Below are 23,819 nucleotides of genomic sequence, written 5' to 3'. Positions count from 1 at the left end.
CTAGATGAGAAGATGAGCTGCCCTTATTGAGACACTAAGGCTCCAAGTCTTAATGTGTTGCCAGGTTAGAGAAAGGAAGAGATGGTAGCAATCCAATTAGAATTCAGAAATGTAGGGGGTGGAAGGTGAACAGGAGAGATGATCTGAACAGAATGAAGGTGCTGACTTGCTGGTCCAGCCCCCACACCCTTCCAAGAGCCCACCCTTCCCGGACACGCAGATTCACACACTTCCTTTGCAAAGAAGCTCTGTGTATTGGGTGCAACAGCTCTGGGGTCTCTATATAAATAATATACAAAACCCAACAGCTCAATGCCTCACATTAACAAAAATACTAAAAACTCATTAAAAATGGAGCCTAAGGGAAGAGCCCCAACCACTACTGGTGCTAGCCCGGGAAGAGGACTGGGAATTAAGAGGAAACGGTGGGGCCACATCCAGTGCACAAGCAGTTCCTCCAGGTGGCTCAGTAGCGTCCAAATATGTTGGTACTGGGCTGTGGCTGGGTGTCTGTGAAAAACCAGAGACTATCAGGGATGGGCAGCCAAGCAGGGGTGAGGGGAGCCAAGCATGAGGAGAGCCACTCAGGCAATGCTTCCCCCCACAAGCTGGACCTGAAGCAATCACCTCAGCTACTTTGACCTCTACCCTCCACCCCTCCCCCACCCCCACCCCCAGTTATTCTGTGGGGGCACTCCTTGGGCAGGAAGGCAGGCTTACTAGAGAGCTGTTGTTGGAGCTGCCGGACCAAAGCTGCTGTCTGTTGTTGTTGCTGTGTCTGCTGAAGCCCCTGGCGCTGGAACTGAGATGAAAACAGGACATGGAAGATGGAACTCTAATGTTCCCCATCCTTCTCCATCTTCACGTCCCCCCCCCCGCCCCCACCCTGTAGAGGGCCTGGGCTTGCCTCCTGCCTCTCCCTAGCTGCACACGCTGCTGCCCCACTGGGGGCGGGGGGTGGGGGCTGGAGCCCAGCAGCTACCTGGGGCTGGGACTGGGGCTGGGGCTGAGGCGGTGCTGCCTGCTGCTGCTGCTGCTGCTGTTGCTGTTGCTGCTGCTGTTGCTGCTGCTGCTGCTGCTGCTGCTGCTTGCTGCTTGCTGCTGCTGCTGCTGCTGCTGCTGCTGCTGCTGCTGCTGCTTGGTGGAGGGAACAGGGAGAGCAGGGGAAGCACAGGGAACTCTGGGTCTGCTGCCTTCCCTGCTCAGGCAGCTGTAGAGAAAATCTAATCTGGAGTGCCCAGCAGATGACCCCCAACTCTCTCCAACCAGGACCCCTGGAAAAGGGGGGAGGGAGGGAACTAGCTTCTCAAGGCCCCACTACGTGCCAGCTCCCCTGCAGGTACTTAAGATACTTGCACTGCCACTATCTTTTCGTCTTTTTTAAAAAATCTATTTAAATTGAAGAATAATTGCTTTATAATATTTGTTTGATTTCTGCCATACATCAACATGAATTAGCCATAGGTGTACATATGTCCCCTCCCTCTTGAACTTCCCTTCCACCCCCTTCCCACCCCTCTAGGTTGTCACAGAGCACCAGGTTTGAGCTCTATGAGTCATACAGCAAATTTCCACTGGCTCTAATTTTACATGTGGTAATGTATGTTTTTCAGTGCTACTCTCTCAATTCATCCCACCCTCTCAATCCCTTTGATTGTGTCCACAAGTTTGTTCTCCATGTCTGCATCTCTACTGCTGCCCTGAGAAAAGGTTCATCAGTACCATTTTTCTAGATTCCACATATATGTGTTAATATATGACATTTGTTTTTCTCTTTCTGACTTACTTCACTCTATATAATAGGAGAACCACCCAGAAGAGCCTGTGCCTCTCCTTGCCCTCTTCTCCGTCCTCCTCCTCCTAGGTCTCCCAGATCCCAGATGAAATCCCAGGGCCTTACCCGCAGGATCTGCTGCTGCTGCTGCTGCTGCTGCTGCTGCTGCTGCTGCTGCTGCTGCTGCTGTTGCTGCTGCTGCTGCTGCTGCTGCTGCTGCTGCTGCTGCTGCTGCTGCTGCTGCTGCTGCTGCTGCTCAGGCAGGATGGAAGCCGACCGGATGCCGGCCTGGACACCCTGGGGGCCCAGTGGGGTCATGGTGCCTATCATGGGTGTTTGCTGCAGTGTCTGGTGGGAAAACCTACAAAGACAAGGAGAGGCAGAGATCAAGGCATGGGCTGTGGGGGGAGAGGGGCAGATGAGCCCCAGGTCTCTGACCCCAAAGAAACACCAACAGGCCATTTCATTCACTTCTGTCACCAACCAAACGAGCCTTTTTGGCTTCTGACAGATTACTAAGTTGGGGAATGAGAAGCAAAGACAACTCCCTCTTATAGTGTCTCCTAACCTTCATGGTCGGAGAAGGCAATGGTACCCCACTCCAGTACTCTTGCCTGGAAAACCCCATGGACGGAGGAGCCTGGTAGGCTGTAGACCATGGGGTCACTAAGAGTCGGACACGACTGAGCGACTTCACTTTCACACATTGGAGAAGGAAATGGCAACCCACTCCAGTGTTCTTGCCTGGAGAATCCCAGGGATGGCAGAGCCTGGTGGGCTGCCATCTATGGGGTCGCACAGAGTCGGACACGACTGAGCGACTTCACTTTCACACATTGGAGAAGGAAATGGCAACCCACTCCAGTGTTCTTGCCTGGAGAATCCCAGGGATGGCAGAGCCTGGTGGGCTGCCATCTATGGGGTCGCACAGAGTCGGACACAACTGAGGCGACTTAGCAGCAGCAGCAACCTTCATGGTTAGGGATTTTTCAATTCTGTTGTAGCTGTTTTTCTCTTATGAAAATGAAACACAGCCTGAGCATAGGCTAGCTATTCTATCAACACTCACTGAGGTTGTTCAGCTTATTACTATTGTCAGGGTCTTGAAGACTGCTGAGTTCTACTGCTCCTTACACTTTCCTGACCCCAATCTGTACTTCACCTCAATAGGTTACTGGCTGGGTCCCTGTCTAAAGTCTTCTGTCACCTTCCCTTTGCATCCTCTCCACGTGGTGGTGGTTTAGTTGCAAAGTTATGTCCTGCTCTTGTGACCCCGTGGACAGTAGCCTGCCAGGCTCTTCTGTCCATGGGATTCTCTAGGCAGGAATACTGGAGTGGGTTGCCATTTCCTTCTCCAGGGGATCTTCCCAACCCAGGAATCAAACCCATGTCTCCTGCATTGGCAGGCAGATTCTTCACCAACTGAGCTATAAGGGAAGCCCATCCTCTCCACGAGACCCACGTTAATTTCTCAACATACCCAAATCATCACATCATTTTCCTGATCAAGAGCACTTTCTGGGATTGTGTCTCAACCCTGTGCCAAGCATTCCAAGCTCTCTCTCAACCTCTCCACTCCCAACCTATCCCTACTCCGTCCCTGGCATGAATCTTAAACTCTAGCCAAGCTCTTCTCCTGCCTGTCCTCCCAGCCACCCTACATGTCTTTGTTAATGCTACGTCCTCTACCTGGGATCCCTCTCCTTCTCCTCCTCCCCACAAATCCAAATCACAGCTATCCTTCAAAGGCCAACTCAAGTCTGACCTCCTTCATGAAACTTTCTCTGATGACTCAGGCCCACAATGATATCATCCCCCACTTTTCCTGAATTCCCATTTTATTTCACAGCACCCAACTGCACAGCTGATTGTATCTTTCATTACCACGTTCTCTAGGTACTCTTCTGAATAAGTCTCTTCTTCCCAGCTAGAGCAAAAATTCTGTGTGGTGAAGGACTTTGGATTTTGTTTCAAATAGCTTTCCTCACCCCACCTGGTCCTAGCACAGTGCTGGCCACACAGTGGGCACTTAATCAGTACCTCTAAGTAAGGGACTTTTCTTCTGGTCCACCCCCCAGTGTTCTCAACCCTAAGCTGCAGAACCTCAAGACATGATTACAATGTCTTAAGTAAGGTCTAACTGACATTCAGTAAGGTGGGAGGATGTGTTCGCTGGCCCATTCCAGCACTAAACTGCTCTAATGGTAGCTAGATAACTCCTTCCCACACACTGCATCATGAACTCCAGGTCTTTCCTTCTCATAAGCATATAAGTGATTTATCCTCTTCGGTTCTCAAAGAAATGTTGGGAAGCAGGCATGAGAGTACTGGCTACCAGTGCCCCTTCCAGCTCTGGCATTTTATGTCGACAGGCCAAGTGGCCAGGTACGTGCTCTTGATGCCTCCAAAAGTTCTGACTAGTCTCACCACATCCAGGCCCAGATTTTCCCAAATTAAAAGCCTCAGTGTCTCCGCCATCTCTGGCTCACTTGGGTACCTTTGAGTGGAGGTCAGCCCATGTCCATAGGTTGGGGCCTGCTGGTGCACATAGCCACTGGGCCGCTGCTGCAGGTGGCGAGTAGGATCTACAAGAGTAGGATTGGTAGAAGGGTGGGTGCTCTGGTAAGGCTGGCTGGAGTAGCTGGGGGGCACCATGGTACCTGCAGGGCCTGTGTGTTGCTGCAATCCCACATGAGAAACATAAGGAGTATAGCCCTGGAGGGGAGGAAGAAAGCGGGTGTCAGAGCCAGGGATGTGCAGACTAGCCTGCCTCAAGCTCCCCAAGTCTCCCCATTTTGCGCCCTTACCTGGGAGGTCTGCAAACCGTACGAAGAACTGGAAGTCATCTGATGGACAGATGACTGTCCCAACATCCCCTGACTCTGTTAGAGGGAAAAAGGAAACAAACTCAAACTCTGGAAATGCTTTCTGCCACCTCACTTCTTGCATCTCCCACTCTGCATGTCCTTGTGAAGACCCCAAATTCCTGTGACCTTCAAAAGCCCCTCTCCCTGACGGCCCTCCCTACGGCCCCTCTCACTATCTTTGCCTGGAGCTGTTGGCGAAGGCGCTGTCCTTGGGGCGCTGTAGGCTGCTGCTGTCGGTACACAGATGTCTTGTAGGGGGCAGGTTCCAGTCCCATGACACCAGTCATGGTCGTGGGCAGCACTCCAGGGTAAGGTGGGCGGGTAGGCAGCTTCTGCATCGGTAACCGCATGGGGCGGTATGGGTCCACGCGGGGGCCACCTGGAAAGGGGAGCCGGCTGACCTCTTTAGGCTCTTTGTCCCTCCGTCCCCTGCTCAGTGCCCCGTGCATCCATAGCTCCTGGGAGAAGTGGCATCACCCTTCAGATGGGAGGAATGTTTGGGTCAGTCCCTCGCACCCAGTGGCTGGTACTCACCTGCTGGCAGTGGCTGGTTCTGGGTGTAGAGGCCTATGGAGCTCTGCCTGTAGCTAAGGTGGGAGATGGAGCCAGGGTTGGCATGGTGCAGGAGGTCTGGAGGCACTGTCACTCCGTAGGGGCCGCTTCGACCTGGGCCCATTCCATAGTCCTGTGTGAACGACAGGGGAGGAAGGTGAGAGGGCTGGGGTCAAGTGGGAAAGGAGGGTAGAACAGGAGGTGGAGCTATGTGGCTCATTGTTTTAATTCTAAAAGTACCCCTTCCTCAAATGCCCCCAGCCCTCCCACAACCAGGATCAGGAAGAGAGGGAGGCTGGGAAAGACATGCACGGGGACGGCAGCAGTGGTGCTCACTTCCGTCTTGGCGGCAGGCTGGCTGCGCTTCTTGCCCTTAGTGGACTTCTTCTTGCGTTCCTCAGTGCTGGGTGGAGCAGCTCCAGGTTTGTCAGTTTTGGGGGGCTCTGGAGCCTTTTTTTCAGGCTCTAACAGGGTGGGGGCAGGGGGTTCCTCATCTTCTGGAGGCAGTGGCAGTGGCTCCAGGTAGTAGGCACGGGGCCGGGGCCTCAGGTGTGTGTGGTACAGCAGCAGCCGCTGCTGCTCCTCTCCACGGGCCACGCGCCGGTCCACCCGGACTGTTCCAAACCAGCCCCAAGATAGTGGCGCTGATGGCTTCAAGCCCTCAAAAAGATCCCAGGGAGAGAGCTTTTGTTTGGTGGAAACCTGAAGACCCTGCTCCAGAAAATGAAAAATAGTGAGCTGCTGAAACTTGGAAATTACAACACAGACCTTGAAGGCTTGCAGGAGAGGGAAAAGCATCTGTTGGCAACAAAAGAAAAAAAAAGTTCATGGGTAGATTCAGGGAAGATGGTGAGAGGAAGACAGACAGACATGGATATACACACAGGGGAGGGAGAATGAAGAGGGGACGACGGTAGGGAGCAGAGGGAGACAGAGACAGACACTGACAATCAGAGGGAGACAGATATAGAAACAGGAAGGCAGAGAAAGAAAAGGCAGTGAGAGACTGAAGGCAGCCAGAGAGACAGACAGAGACAGGGAGAGCGAGAAAAACAGGAAGAGACAGGCCGAGAGAGAGAGAAAGAGAGAGAGAGACACAGAAAGATAGACAGAGACAAATAAGCAGGAAAACAATGAAGAGAACACCTATAGGAACAGGTTGGGCTTCAGATTTGGAACCCCAGATCCTTATTCTCCTCTCCCTCTACTACACACAATGATGATGACTACTCAACAAATACTGCAACTCACAGAAAGAGGGGACAGAGAAAACTATGCTGAGATAAGTGGATGGGAGGAAAGAGACGCAGGGATTAAAGAGATGTGGGCCATCGGCCAGGCAGATAGGTGGGGTGCAGGCTGGGGTGGAGCAGAATGGGCTGCGGGTGGGGCAGAGGAAAGAGACTGGGGTGCTGAGAAATGGGTGGCAGGTATAAAGGTGGTGGGGATGATGGGTAGTGGGGAGGGATGAAAGGAGAGACCAAGGAAAGAGAATGAGACTCCCAAGACAGGGAGAAGATACTTGAGGAAAATTAAGTGATTATCTCAACACCCCAGTGACGGTTCTTGCTTCCTCATGGAGCCCGATGAACCTGTTGCAGCTACAAGGTAAAAGCAGGGGAGGCTCTGGCCCAAAGGGGAACAAAGGTGGGAGGCAGGAAGCAGGGGGTAGGAAGATAATGGAACGTGCCTCCTTCTTGAAGATAGAGTCGAAGCCAGCAATCTTGTTGCCCTTGGTGTCTATAAGAGAGCCCTGCGGCTCACACGTGATCACATCTCGAGTTGGCTTGGGCAGTGGCAGCAGCTGGTAAACTTTTTCCAGACTATCTGACTGGCGTTCCGCCAATTCTTTCTGCAGGCACAAGAAGATGGGACAAGAGTTTCAGGACACAGGAAACAGGAATGGGACCTCTCAGGGGCCAGCACAGAAGCTGGCCCGAAGAAAACTCTCAGTAAATCCTCACTAAACAAGTAACAAAGAAGACACAGATGTGTGAGGGAAGGGTAGGGGGGCAGGATGATATCACTGAGGCTGGACTCCCTTAAGGAAAAGGGCCTCGCTCCCTCTGCTCACCCGCAGCTTCTTCACCAGGTTCATGTAGGCACGTTTGTTTTCCTCCATGCTGCCCTGGGAGATGCTGGACATGTCCGCAGCTAGGGTCCCATTGATGAGCACACTTAGCATGTCTAGGACAGTGGTGAAGAGCTCGCTATAGCAGGAAGCCAGGGAGAAAACCAGAGGAGAAAGAGTTTCAGACAGACAGAGATGGCCGGCTTTGACATGAGCAGGGAGCAGGCACCCAAACCGTGTAAGAAACCCCAGATCCTGGACCTCAGAGCCCAAAGTGTCAGCCACATCTACTGCCACGGTCATGCACCTGGTTTGGGGGAGGGGCTCCTCTTGGGGATGAAAGTGGAGGGAAGGGAGGGGGACGCTTTACTTGTTGGACTGCATGTCGACAGTGCCGCTGATGATGATATCCAGGAGGAGCACAGCCCACTCTGTGGTCTGCTGGGTGCTGCGCTGCACCGTGTCAAACATGCCCCCCACCTGCCAGGGCCACAATAAGTCAGTCAGATGGCTCAGGGGCGGAAGCCAGCCTTTAAGGAAGCTCAGATTAGAACCTGGGCTACATGCTCTCAAGCCAATGACTTAATTCTCGACCTCTCTGGGCCTTGGTTTCCTTACTTATATAATGATGGAGTTGGACCAAAGGACATCCAGGATCTCATTGAACACTCCACAATAGGTGTCTAGGGCTTCTCGGGCCCAGTCAGAATCTACAATACTGAGGCAGGGTCCCTGCAAGGATACAGTCTCCTTAACCACTTTCAGGTCCCACGTCCTCTAGGAGAGCTGGGTTAATACATGAAGATCCAGGCGAGCCTGGGTCCTCATCTGCATCCTCGCCTTCCCGGGCTGGGGCTTCTTTGTCTGAGGTCCTAGCTCCACCCCTTTCCTTCTTCCCAGCTCCCCCTCTCACCAGGTTGAGCCGCAGTTTGAGTGCCTCATGCATCAGCTGCTTTGGTTTGCAATCGTCTAAATACTGGTCATCTCTCCAATTATTCACAATCTAAGACAGAAACAAGTACAACACACAGCTCAGGGATTTCATCGTGTCAAATAGGGTGTTCTTGTCAGAAAATACTGAAGATTAAGAGTACATAAGTGGCCTCTTGGCTGCATCCTCCTCTGCCCTCCTGCCTAGCTCCAGGCCCAAAGACCCATACCTGGTGGACCTGGCTGTAGAGGGAGGTAAGGAGTCCCTCACGCTGCTCATCCTGGCCCTTCAGACATGTCAGCACCAGGGATAAGAAGGGCTGCTGGCTCAACAGGGACATGCTAGAGACAGGAGGAGAAGAAAAAGAACAGGACCAGGTCAGGCAACTTCCAACCTCATTCCTCCAAGCCCCCAACTCTATACTCTTTTAAGATCTAGCCTCTTGTTTGACCATCTCTCTTCTCCTCCGATTGTACCTTTTTCTGATTTTGATCCTCACCTCTTTGCCCCAACTTCTCTTCCTCCCTGGGCCTCCTCTCCTTTCCACTCTGCAATCCCAGCCCCACAACTGCCGCTTTACCTCTTTTGCTTTTGTCGATCACGTTCTTTGTGGGAAGAGGAGTCCAGGTGCTGGCCCTTCTCCAACTCTTCCCCAGCAGCCTTTAACACATGCCCCTGGACTGAGGTGGGCAGTTTGGCAATGAGAGGAGCCACCAGCCATACACCGGAGCGTTCTAGGGAGCTGGAGAGATGGCACACGTAGGGTTACAGAGGAGCCAGGCAAGGTTGGAACAATCCCTCCTCTCTTTTCTAGATGGACATGCCTGACATCTCTGGGCAGCTGAAATCATTTACACTACTGGAAGAGAAAACTCAGAAGTGGATGGGTCCTAACACATTTCTACTCAACCTGAGCACAGGCTTGGTCTTGCTGCTGCTGGGCATGTTGCTTGCAGCATTTCCAGAAGATGACCCTGTCTCTGCAGACTGCTGGAAAACCTCGATTGTGGCCTTGGCAATGTTCTCTAAGAGGGAATTCATCTCCTAAGGAGGATGAAAGGCACAGGGCAGGTAAATAGGTTAGCCGCTGGCAAAGGCAAAGAGATAGTAGGAGAGACAGGAGATGAGGACAGAGGAAGGCACCCATGGAGGTTGATGGGAGGGTAGGGACACAACTCTGTTGGGCATTATGCCCTCCACCACCTTGTAGTACTTCTCCAGTGCCCCACTGTCTTCTTTACATACCCCCTTACAGTTGTGGCCACAGAAACAGCCTCTACTACCACAGCTGCCAACCTTCCCCACAGCTCACAGCCCCAGCACTCTCAACCCATGCCCCTTATCATCGACTCCACACATCCGCCATCTTCCCATCCTCTCTTATCTACAGAACCCAAAGGTAGAACCTAGGCTCTTCTATGGCAGCTCCCTTCCCTGACACATATTATTGGAAGTAAGCATGGGAGAGGGTCTGGGAACCACTCACATTGTTAGGGGTCTGCTTGATCATGAGCTGCAGTTCCAATGAAGACTGGCGCATGGTCCACTGGTCCAAGTTCTGTGACAGAGACCCCATCAGCAAGCTAGTCATCACTGTGTCAGCCCAGCCACTTAGTACCCTGATGCCAGCCCCTGATCTCTCACAACCTTGAATCACATATGCCTGGAGGTCTGAAAGGGCCCTCAACTTCCACTCTTTAGGAAAGATCACACCTAAATAATCCAAAATGGCTGAAAAAAATCTATCCTATTTCAAAAGTGGTTTTGGAAAATTTTCACATCTTCCCCAGTTTCCTGCTCCAGAGCCTCACATTCCTCAGCATCAGGAAGTTCTGCTTAATGCTTAACTTAAATCTTTGATGTTGACGTTGAGGCTCACCACTCCTGTTTTCAAAGTCCTTTACAGACCCGAGGGCTAGTCTTAGTTAATCTCTCTGAGGCATTATCTTCTCTCAGCTGAAGAGGCCTCATTCCTTTAGGTTTTCCTCAACAGCTTTATTTTTCCACCCCCCAGTCACATGAATGTCTGCAGCAATGTGGTGAGGCAGGAAGGGTGCAGGCAGACCTGGGCTCCTATACTGACTCTAAACTTACCAGCTGCGTGAGTTACCGAACCTTGGGCAAGTTACTTAACCTCTTCAAGCCTCAATTTCATTGATGCTCAAACAGGGATATTCATACCTACTTCACAGGGTTGTAAAGACTAACTGAGGAAATCTATGTAGATTACTGAGCACAGTACCCAGCATGAAGCAGCCACTCAATAAGCAGTAGCTTTCCAACAGCATTACTACTCATCACTGAGCTATGACCGACATGCCAGACACATAAGACCAAAACCTAGACCTCCCAGATGCTCTGTCTCCCACTGATAAGCCAAAGCCCTCCTCCAGCCACTTGTGTGCCCTCACACAATGGTTCACTCCTGAGTCTAGGCCATATTGGCCTGACTTCAAAACCCATGCTGGAGCTGTTTCTCTCACCACCTTTTGTCCATATCCTCATTAATCTTCCTACTTAATTCCCCCTCTCTTTTTCTCTCAAGGTTCCCATCATTTCACCCCAGGTTCAGGCCCCACTGCTTCCTCCAAGACCCCCATCACCTTGGCCTACCTGGAGAATACGCTTAATGCGTTGCCGCTGTGGGTTTTCTCCATCCTCGTTGTCCAGCAGCCGATGTGGGTAGCAGATAAGCTGCATGAGGCGCTGGGCCTGGGCACTGCTCAACACTGGGTCTTGCAGGTCATTGCTGTCCTCACACAGTGATTTAAGGCAACGTTCTCCTACCCATTCCTGAGGAAGCCAAGAATCAGGGGACTGGGGCAACCAGTGAGGGGGTTAGGAATAAGGGGGATGAACCAGGGGTTGGTGAGGGACAAGAGGTATGGCAGGGAGGTGGTGTGATCATGACAGGGAACAGGACTATATTATATAGCAGCATTTAAGAGGTCTGCGGGAGAAGGTGAGACTGACCTGCTGGCAGATGCTGCGTAGCACGTACTTGGCATAGACATCCAGACTGGCTGTCTCCACAGAGATGTTGCGGCCACCCTGCCTCCGACCACCACTGCCACCTCCTCCCTCCTCCTCTGGAAGTTCTTCTGTTCCTCCTGTCACAGTGAAGCCCGAACCCTTCAGTTCTGCATCCCCTGCGGTTCATGGGTGGGAGATACGGAGGGCAAAGTGAGATCCCAATGCTGTATGGAGACCTGCCCCAGAGCCACAGAAGCAGCACTCCCCAAATCCTGCCCTATGGGACAGAAACATACTTCCCTCCTTCCTCTCCTCCATAAAGGTCAGAGAGACCACCTTTAGGAGAGAGAAAGACTGTCCTTTGTAGTTTAGCTGGCGCTCCACCCTATACACAATTTTGGCACCACTCTTCCTACCCCCATACCAAGTACAAACACAGCCTTGAGAACAGCAAACACAGCTCCATCCACGATGCGGTTCTGGGAGGCAGCCAGCAGGTGGCGGTCACAGGAGGAGCGGATTCCTACAGTAGGCTTGTCTGGAGGAGAGAGCTGAAGTCAGGGGAAGCCAAAGTAGAAACGGTGGGGGTAGGGTAGCCACACTTTCCTTGGCAGGCTAGCTTGGATGGAGTCACTTACTTCCATCCGATTGGCAAGGATTGAGTTGAGGTGTCTTGAAAAGGTGGAGGAGGATGCGGCAGGTAAGCCGGGCCCCTGGCTCGGAGTCCTGTTCACTGCAAGCTACAGAGAAGAAGACACAGAGGAGGGGAAAGGATGAAGGTGGGCTATATGTGGGTTTGTGGGTGGTGAGGCACTAAAAGGGTGGCTGAGGTCAGGCTAAAGGAGATAACACATTGGAGGAGAGGTGAGGGAGCCAACTGTTCTATAGTGTAGAGGGGAGAACCTGGACGGGTCAGGAACAGGAAAGACTGGGGATACAGGTGCAGGGTCAGAAAGAGGCCCCTCCCAGCCTGAGGCACACAACAGAATTGGCCTCTGGTGCCACCAGGAGCCCCACACAGAACAAGGAGAGTATGGCCATTGAGTGTGTATTGACATTGGAGGTCTAGACTTTCTAGAGGTCACGAATTGGTAGTTTACCAGCATTAAGGAGTGAAGGGATAGCTGCACAGCGAATCAGATCCTCCAGGAGCAAACACTGCCGAGCGATGAGGATGGCAACAAAAGTGGCCAGGGAGTCGTGAAAAGACAGGTCACTGACCTGGAGGAAAAAATCAGACATACACCAGGACTCAGTGTGGAGAGAGTTCTTCTACTCGGAGTGCTGGGCCTCCATTCTGCAAAAAGCTGTCCCTCCGCTCTCACAGTCACTGGGCGCAGACTCCTGCCCTGGGGACTGCCCAGTGCACCCCCACCCCCAGTCTCACATCTACATTGCAGAGGAGATCGTTGAAACCACAAGTGCCATTGTTAGAGGAGCAGCACAAGGCCTTAAGCACTCCCAGCCACTCTGCACTCAGTGACTTGCAATAGCCGGTCAGCTCTGCACACAGGATGGCGATGTCATTCACCCTGGGGAAAAGTACAAATGCCCTCAGGAAAAACCTTGTTCCGGCAAAACCTCAGGCTCATTAACTTTTCATCTCTACCCCGGCTATAACCAAGGTTGTGGTACCTCCCGGGCAAGTCATCCCTCCCAACATCAGGCGGGAGCGTGGTGCCCATGCCTCACTCAGTACGCCCCATACCTATCCGAATCATGGTGCCCCACACAGACGTGCATAAGGGCATTGCAGACAAAGCTGTAGCGGTTAGCAGGGTTCTCACTAAGACTCTTGCCTAGCCCCGTGTAGGTGAAGGTGTGAGCGGCGGGGTTCTCTAAAGTGTCGATCATGAACTCGGGTGCCCAGCGCATGTTGGACTCTGATGGCTCCACATTGCAGTAGATGGTGTTCTTCACCTTGGAGCAGAAGTCACTGCAGGGGTAGGGGAGAGGAGAGAGCAGTATTGAGGAAGTGCTAGTGAGCCAGAGGGATGGTCAGGAAAGAGGAGAAAAGGACAAAAAGGAGAAAATGAGGGACCAAGGCCCTTAAGGCAAGAAGAGGGGAAATGGGACAAAGCCGACCAACTGGGCAGGGAAAAAACCCAGTGAGGGTAAGGCACAGGGGCCCCAGGAAGCGGGGAGGAGCGTGGGCCCTGCAGGCGTGGGCTGGAAGCAAGGCTGATGAGGAAGGAGGCCCACCCTCGGGGACCAAGAACACTTAGAGGACATTGTCCCCAAATGACCCTGCAGACACAGCAGGGTGGTAGGCTGTGTTCTGCTCCTGAGTTGGGCAGTAGCGAGGAGATGGGATGAGGCCCCACTCTCTACCCCTTAGCTTCCACCTCTCTTACCTGAAGAGTTCCCCAAATTTGCTCTTTAAATGGCTACAGGAGGTGTACAGATCATAGAGATATGCAAGGATACAGCGTTCTGCAGAGGAACCATCAGACCGGTTCATCCCATGCTTGACTACGCCACACAGCCTGTCGAGAAGGGACAAAGTCATGCCTGGAACAATGGCAGGTCTGGGCACCAAGATTCCTATCCCTCCACAGTGTTCTCTCCCCTCCCTACCAGGAAGGCATGCACTTCTGCATTGCGAGAGCCCTATGTGTTCTCTGCAGGTCATTTCCAACAGCCTTCACCGGGGCCCCATGGGTTTTGCTTATTCTGAAACCCCACTTACCCCTCAAAGACCTGTGCCATCTGGTCCTGGTTGAGGATGAGGCAGGCGTGATAGTGGCGCAGGACAGCCACGATGCACAGGCACAGGCTAGTGGTGTAGCTGCCCACCAGATCTGAGGATTTGAGAAGCAGTTCGGCCTCGACTACACTCAGTTCATTCAGCAGCTAGCAGAGCAAGTGGGGGTTGAGAAACAAGAAGAGGCCTCGAATGTTATACATCATTCCCCTTCCTGTGAGAAAACCGGAGCCCCTTCCTGCTAGAGACGCCTCAGCCTGGAAGGGCCCCAGTGGCATATGCCACTGCCTTTTATTCTACTAACGACAAGCCACATCAATTATCTACCCAGTGTCCAGGATACAATCCTATGAAGTCCACAGTGGAAGGACAGTCCATGCCCAGTGCTCTAATCCATCTCTTGGGCCTCCCCAGCGAGCACTTGAGTCTCTATTCCTGCTGGCTTAGCTCATGGGCCACTCCCCCGACACTAGCCTTTTGGTCCCTCCAAATAACCTGGGACACTGGCTTAAGCCTCTGCTCTTGTCCTTGTGACCCTGTACTGCACAAAATCCCTCCTCCCTCATCTCCCCAACTCCCCCACCTGAATGGCAAAGTCGATGAGGCCACTGATGCTGAGTGAATATTCCATGAGGTCGAAGATAAACTGCACATGCTGCACCAGAGGCAAGTGGTATGACATGCCAAGGGCAAAGCTCGTGATCTGCTCCAGAACATTCCGGGAGACCTGATAAGGGCAGTCGGAGTAAGATGGGACTGGAGAGAGGTGGGAAGAACCAGGGCAGCAGGAAAGGATGATGGAGGAAGGGGGTGAAAACAGGAGGCTTAGCCTGCCTGGGGGAGAAAAAAGATAAGGAGAGAAGGAAAACAGGACAAGGAGGCCAGAATGTGGGAAGGGGGCTGGACTTAGGCCCACACCTGAGCCGTGACCTGGTGTTGGTCATAATGTGAAAGGTGCTGGAACTTAGCAAAGATATCCTCAGCAGTGGGAAAAGCTTCAGGTCGGTTTCGTCGCCGCTTCTGTCCATCCTCCCCACCTGAGGGGACAGTTGAAAGGAACCAGTCAGGACAGGGAAGATAACCAGGCAACTGGGGGTGGGGGGTATGGAGAGAAGGCTATGGTGGGGAGGGAAAGGGGGAGGGAGGGAGGGAAGGAAGGAAGAGGGAAGACGGGAAGGGAGGGTCAAGGAAGGGGTGGGGGAGGGATGAAGGGAAGGGAACAGTGAAGCAAAGGTTTGGAGGACCACAGACGATGTGGACCTTAGAGGAGTACATACAGGGAGGTGCTAGGTTGAGGGAGGGAAGGGAGAGGGAGGGCGGGTAGTATGGGGCTTACTGTGAGGTACCTAAGAATGTCAGGTCTCCAGGATTCAGAGGCACAATAGGAGCAAGCTGGTCTGCAGAGGGGGGGAATGAGGGGGGAAGTTTCAAAAGGACTAGAGCTCTCAGGAGACTCCAAGAGACAGGACATTGGGACATGACTGGGAGTTCCCTATGCTGGGGAAGGGAAGACTGACTAAGGTGCTCTTTGGGGGAGATCCATTTCAGGTGCCTCAAACCCACCAGTTTCTGCTGTCCCCTTGCGGTTCAGAACCTTCAGGATATCCTTGGTAATTTTCTTGATGGCATGGCGGGCATCATCTCGCTGCTTTCCCACCCCAAACAGTACGACCAACCGCTGGTTGCACTCATGGCTGCATGACTCCTCCTGCATCCCAGCGGCACCATCAGACTCCAGCAGGGATCACTCTCCCTCCTCTCAAAAGCATGCTCCATGCCCCTCAGCACCCCAGCACTCCAACCCTTCCCAGCATACCACACCCTCAAGAACTTGGCAAAGTCCTTGGACAGAAACCTGGGCTCAGAACAGAGGGTCGGAAGGTGTTGGCGAACGGTACCTGGGGGATGGGAAAGTGTGTGGCATACTGCACATGCCGTGGCTGGTCATAAAGAACCCCAAGGGTTCCTTCTAGCTTCTCCTTGGGTGGGGGCTTCACCTCCTTCTCAACATCTGGTTTCTCAGGGGATGGACTGCCCTTCCCCTCACAGGGCATAGTGGGGGAGAACAACTAAGAGAAAGGTGAAAGGGCAGAACGTTTAGAGGAAGACAAAGGGATTGAGGAGGGCGCATAAAGAAACTCCCCAAAGTGGAGTAACGGAAGGATCTCAGGAGCTGGATGCTTCCACACCAGTATGTAACTTACTGAGAAATCAGGCTTCTCCATGTCCTCAAAGAGCACACTGGAGCTAGGGTCAATGTCCATAGACTCTGAGAGCCCTGGATCCTGAGTGTAGAGAACAGAAGTGAAGCTGCTTTAGCCCTGAGGAGCTGCTCCCCACCATCTCGAATGGTTGATTGGAGTCAAAGTGAGGAGCTCATACTGGGAAAAGCACTGGTTCCAGATCCAAGCCTTGACTGGTCCCTTAACCTCTGCAGGCCTTGGTTTCTCTCAGCTTTAAAATGAGGATAAGAATACCTCATGGGGGGGAGGGGGGGAATTCCCTGGTGGTCCAGTGGCAAAGACTCGGCACATTTACTGCCGTGGTCCCTGGTTGGGCAACTAAGATCCTGCAAGCTGTGTGACACAGCTCCCCCCAAAAGAAAAACAATACCTCACAGGTCTGTTGTGAGAATCAAATGAAAAAAAAAAAATAACTTGAGAGTGTTTGCTAAACTTCAAAGCACTAAGCAAATCCTACCCTCCTTACTTGGTAAAGGATTCTCAGAGGACTCCCAGAGCCAGGAAAATGGGGCTGTCAAGAAGAAACAATCTAAGACAAGGAAAAGCTCACTCACCTCCAGCTTGCTGCTGCTGCTGCCCTCAGCCTCCTTGCGCTCTGGGTCATCAGCTGGGTCATCAAAGGGAGAGGGAGGCCGGGGACCAGGGGCTCCGAAGGCAAGGTCCCCTCGGGAGATGAGGGTGCAAGTGTACATGTTGTGGGAGAAAACATCATGTCGAATCAGTTCACAGAACAGCAGTACCAAGTTAAAGAATTCCACTCGCTCACTCTCACTTCGGGGGTCCGCTGGAGAGAGGGAAGGAGAAAAGATGAGTTAGAGGAGCACGAAAGAAACAGGCAGAAAGAAATACACAGAAGGCATGGTGCTCCTAGGCACCTGAAGTAGACAAGAATAGAAATGACTCAAAAAAAAAAAAAACAATAAAACCCAAACTATTGAGGGATGAAGTGTCGTTGGTTACCCTACCCCACCTTCTGCCCCACACACCATCTCCTAAAGGAATACAGCATCTCTGCTATTTATATGTGAAAATGCGTCAACTGTATGCTCTCATTCTTATTCTTGTCTTTATTTTTCCACCCTGTTGAACTGTAAGATGATCAAAGACTAGAATTATGTCCAAAAGTCATTATGCTTAGAGCTCAAGACCGAAATATATCCCAGAAGGCCCTTCACTATGCTTTCTGATGACAGGATGACTGAGTCTAGGCAGAGGGAACCAGAGAGTGGCAGGTCCATACTCAGCATGGGAGCCTGTGTATCCAGAAACTGTAAGAGGACATCTTGGAAAATGGGAGCACTGGGAGCAGAAAGGGAGCCAGAGGCAATGGAACCCTTCTCATCTGCAGCTTCTGATTCTCCACAACGCTGTAAGAAGAAAGAACAGACTGTAAGATTGGGTTTCAACAACTCTTTCTTCACTTGCCCATGTGCAATCCTTGAACTACTGACTGTTTTGCCTCCATCCCCAAGGTTTTTACTTCCACTCCCCTCCCCTGACTCCCATTTTCTTTACCATCTCCCAATTGCACCTTGGTCACTACTCTTAACTCTTACATGGTTCTGCTCCTTTCTACTTTTCCTTTATGTCCTCAACTTTCCCTGTACATTTTTTACCACTTCTTCACTCTCACAATTTCAACTTTGGTCCCACTACCAGCTCAATCTGGCTTTGATCCCAACTGCCACTGCCCCATGGGCTGCCCCTAACCTCAGCCTCAATCTCTGCCTGTCTCTTCTCCAGCAGCTTGGCTACCACCATCGCTCGATGCCGACCAGAACGCTTGCAGCTGACAGCCCATTCACACAGTAATGATACCACCGCATCATCATCTGAGGAGATCTGGAGACCAAAGGAAGACAGGGTAAGTAAGGTAGAGTTGAGGACAAAGAACCAAGTTCCAATTTCCCAGCAACTAAACTCCATCTTTGGAGAAGGCAATGGCACCCCATTCCAGTACTCTTGCCTGGAAAATCCCATGGACAGAGGAGCCTGGTAGGCTGCAGTCCATGGGGTCGCACAGAGTCGGACATGACTGAAGTGACTTAGCAGCTGCAGCAGACTCATCTTAAAATATCCTAGGCTCAGTAAGATGGGTTGTCTCTTCAGACATCCTCTGGCTTCACTGCCTCACCACACTTTCCCCTCATATATACTGGTGCTTTTGCTCTGTTTCACTTCTCTTCCCCTTCTTGCTTATTACCTCGTGCCCATCCTTGCTAGGCCCCAATCCAAAGATTCGATTACAGAGGGAATCGAGAGAGTTGCTGAAGTCAGAGCGTTCAAAACTATGGCTGTCCAACACTTCCAAAGTATGGAGTACTCGTCCAATGGTGAAGCCTAAGGAGGAAAAGTGGTAAAGGAGACTTAACTACAGGCCTGGTCTACACCAACTCTCAGATCTGTATGTCCTTACCATCCTAATCCTTTCCTCAAACATTCTTCTTACTGTCTGTCTTCTGGCACCCACCTGCAGTAGCTTCCTGGCACTTATCAAAAGACCAGCGAACCTCAACGGCCTGTCCTCGCTCCTTGATCTGTTGCTCGATCTCCCGCAACTTTGCACGGACCTGCAAAAAGGAGGGCTTTAAGGATGTAGTAAGGCATTAAAAAAAGGCCAGGGCTCCAGGCTAAAAGAACAGAAGCAGGCACTAGGTCACTATTTCTGAACAAGTAACTTCTCTCACGTCCCAGTCCCCTGGAGGTACCAGGCTATTGGTCAGACTTACCTGTTGAGTGAAGGCACTGTTACCCTCTGGCATGGGCAGGTTGGAGGGTGCAATAGGCAGGTGGTCAAGTGGTGAGCCAGTCTTGATTCGACTATCAGTCAGTGAATAGTGCCAAACCAGGGCACTAGGACAACACAGGAGGATGGTCTGCCAGACAGAAACAGCTAAGTCAAACTCGGTTTCCATGGCTACCTGTCTAGAGGCCCACTGTAAGACCCCACCCTTTGGCTTCTGATCCAAAGTCATTCTGAGTCCCTGGGGTGGCACCATTCCCATCTCTGAGCTCCTCCCCTCATCTACCCTCCTAAAGGCTTTGGGTCTGCTATTTAGGCTTGGATGGGTATTAACTGAAAAGGAACTAACACCCCATGAATGAGAAGCCAACAATTTCCAAGCAAATTCTCAGTGCCTACTTTTGCCCCCAAGTTAGAATCACTCCCATTTTCCAGGACAAGCACCTGACTCTTCTCAAGATGCCTTTTAATATGAATACTTTCATGGGACCACCCAGTACCTACCTGAAGGATACAGCTGAGGCCAAAAACTAGGGGCCGGTGCTGAGGGCACATAAGCAGGTCACTAAAGGGTGTAGAGGGTGTGCTGCTAGTTGGGGGCTGAGGAGCAGGGGTGGTAGGCAGTGTGCTTGTTGACTGAGCGGACATCACATGAGATGAGTGACTGCTCACACCATCCAGCTGCAGGGCCAGTCTCCGTGTACAGAAGTAGGCAAGGCGGCGGGAGAGGTACGCAGACTGAACAAACTCTCCAGAGTACTGTGAAGACATGATGATCAAACCCCCCCAGTTCTCTCCAAGGGACACAGCTCTTGTGCCTTATATCTCCTCAAATCCTCCTGAGACCCCCCAAATCCTAGGCCTTACTCGAAGCAGCAAAGGCAGCAGCAGTTTAAGCAATTCATCCTCTCCAGGGCGGATTTTCTCAAAACACTCAAGTACCCAGGTCAGGAACTCATGTCTGTCCAGCATTCCGTCCTATGGACACCAGGGGTGGGAAGGGGATGAGTTTTGAACAGGAACGATTAGAGATGAGGCAGAGAAAGTAAATGAAAGGATGAGGAAAACCACGAGTGGGGCAAGGTGGCAGATGGACTCTGCTCCATGTTGGCAGAGTATGAGGTTAGGCTCATTTCCATGCCACACATGACAAACTCTCCTTCCTACCTGAAACATGAACATGGCCAGCTTCTCATTGTAGTCCCACTGCCGGATTGCCATCTCAACATCATGGGGCAAGGGCCCTATAGTGGAGCCACAGCCCCCACTTCCAGCAGGTCCTGGCCGGTAGTATTCAGCCATCTTTTGAAGCTGCTCCCATAAGCACTTGGTGATGATCTGAGTCCATTCTAGAAAAAAGATGGGAAGATGGCTATTTTACAGCGTCCCTCTGCTTAGAACACCTTCTGTCCCCCACCCCCACTCCCAGTCACCATGTTTCTAAATCCTATTCATCCCCGTATAGGCTCTAGTCAAATGCCACCTTCAACAACAAGGTCCTACTGTATAGCACACGGAACTACATTCGATATTCTATAATAAGCTATAATGGAAAAGAATGCAAAAAAGAATATGGACAAACACACACACATATGTATAATTGAATCACTTTGGTGTACACCAGAAACTAACACAACAGTATAAATCAACTATACTTCAACAAAATAAATTAAAACTAAACAAACAAAAAAAACAAATGTCACCTTCCTAAAGCCTTTCCAGGTATCCCCCAAAGAAAATAACCTTTCTGTTCACTGAATTCTCAAAGAAACTTCTGCCTCCACTTTTTTTATATTACATAATATTACTTATTTATTTTTGGCTGCTCTGGGTCTTCATTGCTGCATGCAAGCTTCTCTCATTGTGGTAAGTGGGGCTAGTCTCTAGTGGTGGAGTATAGGCTTCTCATTGCAGTGGCTTCTCTTGTAGAGCACGGGCTCTAGGGTGTGCAGGCTTCAGTAGTTGGGGCACATGGGCTCCAGAGCACAGGCTCAATAGTTGTGGCTCACAGACTTAGTTGCTCCAAGGCATGTGGGATCTTCCAGATCAGGGATCAAACCCATGTCTCCTGCACTGGCAGGTGGATTCTTTACCACTGAGCCACCAAGGAAGCCCCTGCCTCCACTTTTGACACTATGTTTCTATATTTAATTGTGGGATTTGTACAGAGGCCTTAGCATCCCTACTAGACTATAAGCATCCTAAGGGCAGGGATTAGGTAGTGATTATCTTTATAGCCCAGTACACATACAGTAGATACTCAAGACACTTGATGTTTACTGAGTGAACTCAAGATAAAAGCAGAAGCAAGGAATATAGATGAGGAAGGAGGGTAATTTCAAGGTTTCTCTACCACTCTTTGAAGTGATTAGTGGTAAGACCCCTGGTATTAGAAGTTACTCACCTGTGAAGGGGTCAACATGTCTCTTCTTAACCTTGGTCTCTGAGATTGCTGCATAGTAGGCACAGGTCATCTTAATGAGCCAGGCGGCCCGCATCACAGGCACTGTGTATTTGGCTAAGTACCCAAACACTTCTTCCTTCTTACTGAAAATGGGGACCTGAATGGACATTGCAAACAGTGAAACCTCTCTCACCCCAGTGAGCTGACACCCATGTATTTCAATCTGAGAATCATAGGGTACTTGGTACTCATGTTCCCCTCTTTGGCCTGAAGAACAGGAAACAGTACCTCACCTTTTTGGCAAGTTGTGTGAGTGGCTTGGTGCCAGCCAGATCAGTAAACCAAGTGTTAATGGCACTCTGGGATCGTGCAGTCACCAGCCAGAAGTTGTCCTTCTGGTTCACTTGGGGCTTCCTTCTACCGGTGTCAGAGAGGGTGTTACAACGTAACTTCTCTGCAATGATGCTGCTGAAGTTGGAACTGATCTGAGGGAAGAAAACTACACCTCAGGGTGGGAAGAAGGGGCGGAAAGGTGGATGTGCCTTTGATGGGCAAATGCCAATGTGGTAGCATTAGGTTACGAAGGAAAACACCACCATTTAGGTCATCCCTTTATGTCTTCCCAACCCAGGGCCTTTGCTCCCTCTCAGATTCTTCCAGCCTTTTCCTTCAGCCTGACAGTGTTGTCTCACCTTGGCAGGATTAAAGTTGACATTCTTGGCGGTGCCATGTTCATCCCCAGAGACAGCGGGCTGGTTATTGAAACCTTGCTTTACATTCAAGGCCGTTAATTCATCCTGAGGCAGGAAAACAACATTTTAGCTTTTTTCTTCCTTGGGGGAGGAGGTGGTGGCGGTGGAAGAGGGCAGAAGAGAAGGGAACATGGGTGGAAAAAAATAGGAAGAGGATTGGGGAGTAGATAACACATTGTTATTTAAAAATAATCTCTTATATTCATTTGGACCCCACCCTCACCCCCACAGTACTAAGATTCCCAATCCCCCAAAGCTCCCTCAACAGCACTTTTCCCCTGCGAGTTTACAAGCAGCCTTAGTTCACCCAGCCGTCTCAGACAACTTTCTGGGGTGTGTGTGTGTAGAGGGGGCGCCTCCAGCGTGGCCCCAACATCACTCCCGGTTCTAGCCCAGGAACCAGCCCCCACCTCCCCCAGGTCTTACTCTCCGACACCAGCCCACTTTACTCTTCCCCCTTTCGGGACTTTCGCTCCCACGGAGCCGCCCCGCCCCCGCTTCCCCGAGCCATCAGTGCTTCCTCCTATGCCGATCGCTGGCCCCTGGCCCCCTGGGAGCCCGAATTTCTGAACTCACCTCCTTCTGTTTGGGATCTTGAGGGTACACATCAGGAGGCCCCAGCCGCGGCCGCTTCAGGGGCCGGTGTTCGTAGCTCAAGATCCCGAAGGCCGCCATCTTGCCCAGCCCGTAGCGCCAGAGGCGCCAGTCGGGCCCGGCCGCGGGGGGGAGGGGGAGAGGGAGCCGAAAAGAGGGGCGGCAGTGGCGAGGACGGCAGCCGAGAGACTACAAGGGGCACGTTAGAAACTCCCGATCTTTGCCGGAAACTACCGAGGGAAACCGAGGGACGCCGGGAACCGTCTGACAATACCGACCGCAGCGGGGGCGGGCCCGCCCAGCCCGGCGTGGGGCGGAGCTCCGCGCCCCCGGAGCTTTTCGGCGCCCGCCGCGGGAGGTGGATTTCACTCAGTCAAGATTCCTGCAGCGTCCGCCAGTCGTGTGCTGCGCTGGGAATACGAACCTGCGAGGTGGGAGGCGGCCGAGGCGATGACCTCCTACTGGAACTGGGTTCTAAGGGCTAGGTTGTCTGTAGGAACTCTTCCCTTTTTCAACCGCTTCTTCGTTTTCGCATCTGAAAAATAGGTATACTACTAACACCTCCTTTAAGGGACTATTGAGAAGATTAGAAACTATATATGCATGAGAAAGCACGTGTTAAACCCTGAAAGGTCGGCTCTAATCCCTCAAGGTCTTTATGGTCCATGACTGAGGTTCTTAACCTCTTGTGTTTCACAATCCCTTTAAAATGCTGATGGAAGCTAAGGCCCTTCTTCCCAGAAAAAATGCGCATAGAGATATACAAAATAGATACTTTCTAAGAAAAGGAGTACGTGAAGGCTGTATATTGTCACCCTGCTTATTTAACTTATATGCAGTACATCATGAGAAACGCTGGGCTGGAAGAAGCACAAGCTGGAGTCAAGATTGCCGGGAGAAATATCAATAACCTCAGATATGCAGATGACATCACCCTTAGGACAGAAAGCGAAGAAGAACTAAAGAGCCTCTTGATGAAAGTGAAAGAGGAGAGTGAAAAAGTTGGCTTAAAGCTCAAAATTCAGAAAACTAAGATCATGGCATCTGGTCCCATCACTTCATGGCAAATAGATGGGGAAACAGTGGAAGCAGTGGCTGACTTTATTTTGGGGGGGGGCTCCAAAATCACTGCAGATGGTGATTGCAGCCATGAAATTAAAAGACGCTTACTCCTTGGAAGAAAAGTTATGACCAACCTAGACAGCATATTA

At 51.5% G+C, this 23,819-nt stretch overlaps 1 protein-coding gene across 8 annotated transcripts; it reads right to left on the bottom strand.

The window, feature by feature from the left end:
* Positions 1-234: 234 nt before the first annotated feature.
* On the bottom strand, positions 235-22,912 carry MED12 (mediator complex subunit 12). 8 transcript variants are annotated; one of them, XM_070461947.1, is made up of 46 exons: positions 22,591-22,912; positions 21,955-22,059; positions 21,556-21,747; positions 21,263-21,419; positions 20,026-20,207; positions 19,726-19,836; positions 19,363-19,617; positions 18,845-18,991; positions 18,586-18,685; positions 18,319-18,455; positions 17,826-17,957; positions 17,356-17,482; positions 16,670-16,899; positions 16,077-16,157; positions 15,771-15,941; positions 15,436-15,580; positions 15,219-15,269; positions 14,791-14,909; positions 14,456-14,599; positions 13,858-14,021; positions 13,523-13,654; positions 12,877-13,104; positions 12,556-12,700; positions 12,269-12,389; positions 11,807-11,908; positions 11,593-11,706; positions 11,169-11,344; positions 10,809-10,988; positions 9,682-9,753; positions 9,106-9,239; positions 8,776-8,937; positions 8,425-8,536; positions 8,178-8,267; positions 7,635-7,744; positions 7,268-7,403; positions 6,884-7,045; positions 5,530-5,991; positions 5,176-5,326; positions 4,815-5,020; positions 4,582-4,656; positions 4,435-4,489; positions 4,272-4,359; positions 1,901-2,135; positions 983-1,084; positions 721-802; positions 235-510 (listed from the first exon to the last, which is right to left on the bottom strand). In XM_070461947.1, the coding sequence occupies exons 1-46, from the start codon at positions 22,687-22,689 to the stop codon at positions 467-469; spliced, it is 6,525 nt and encodes a 2,174-aa protein (XP_070318048.1). In that variant the 5' UTR covers positions 22,690-22,912; the 3' UTR covers positions 235-466. The 8 variants fall into 8 exon arrangements, with proteins under 8 accessions (XP_070318048.1, XP_070318050.1, XP_070318043.1 ...); XM_070461949.1 differs by having other exon boundaries at positions 5,530-5,904; XM_070461942.1 differs by having other exon boundaries at positions 4,272-4,489.
* Between the last annotated feature and the right edge of the window lie 907 nt (positions 22,913-23,819).

Source organism: Odocoileus virginianus, chromosome X, assembly GCF_023699985.2.
Source record: "Odocoileus virginianus isolate 20LAN1187 ecotype Illinois chromosome X, Ovbor_1.2, whole genome shotgun sequence".
Lineage (NCBI taxonomy): Eukaryota > Metazoa > Chordata > Mammalia > Artiodactyla > Cervidae > Odocoileus > Odocoileus virginianus.
This window is presented reverse-complemented; position numbering and strand designations above follow the sequence as displayed.

What these genes read in the sequence shown, in the direction of transcription:
- MED12 (XM_070461942.1), bottom strand. Translation starts at nt 22,689, where the DNA reads ATGGCGGCCTTCGGGATCTTGAGCTACGAACACCGGCCCCTGAAGCGG. An exon ending in ACATGTTGACCCCTTCACAG is followed by an intron (nt 20,208 to 21,262) that starts GTGAGTAACTTC and finishes TCTTTTTTCTAG; the next exon opens with AATGGACTCAGATCATCACC. An exon ending in CAAGGGGACAGCAGAAACTG is followed by an intron (nt 15,270 to 15,435) that starts GTGGGTTTGAGG and finishes CCCCCTCTGCAG; the next exon opens with ACCAGCTTGCTCCTATTGTG.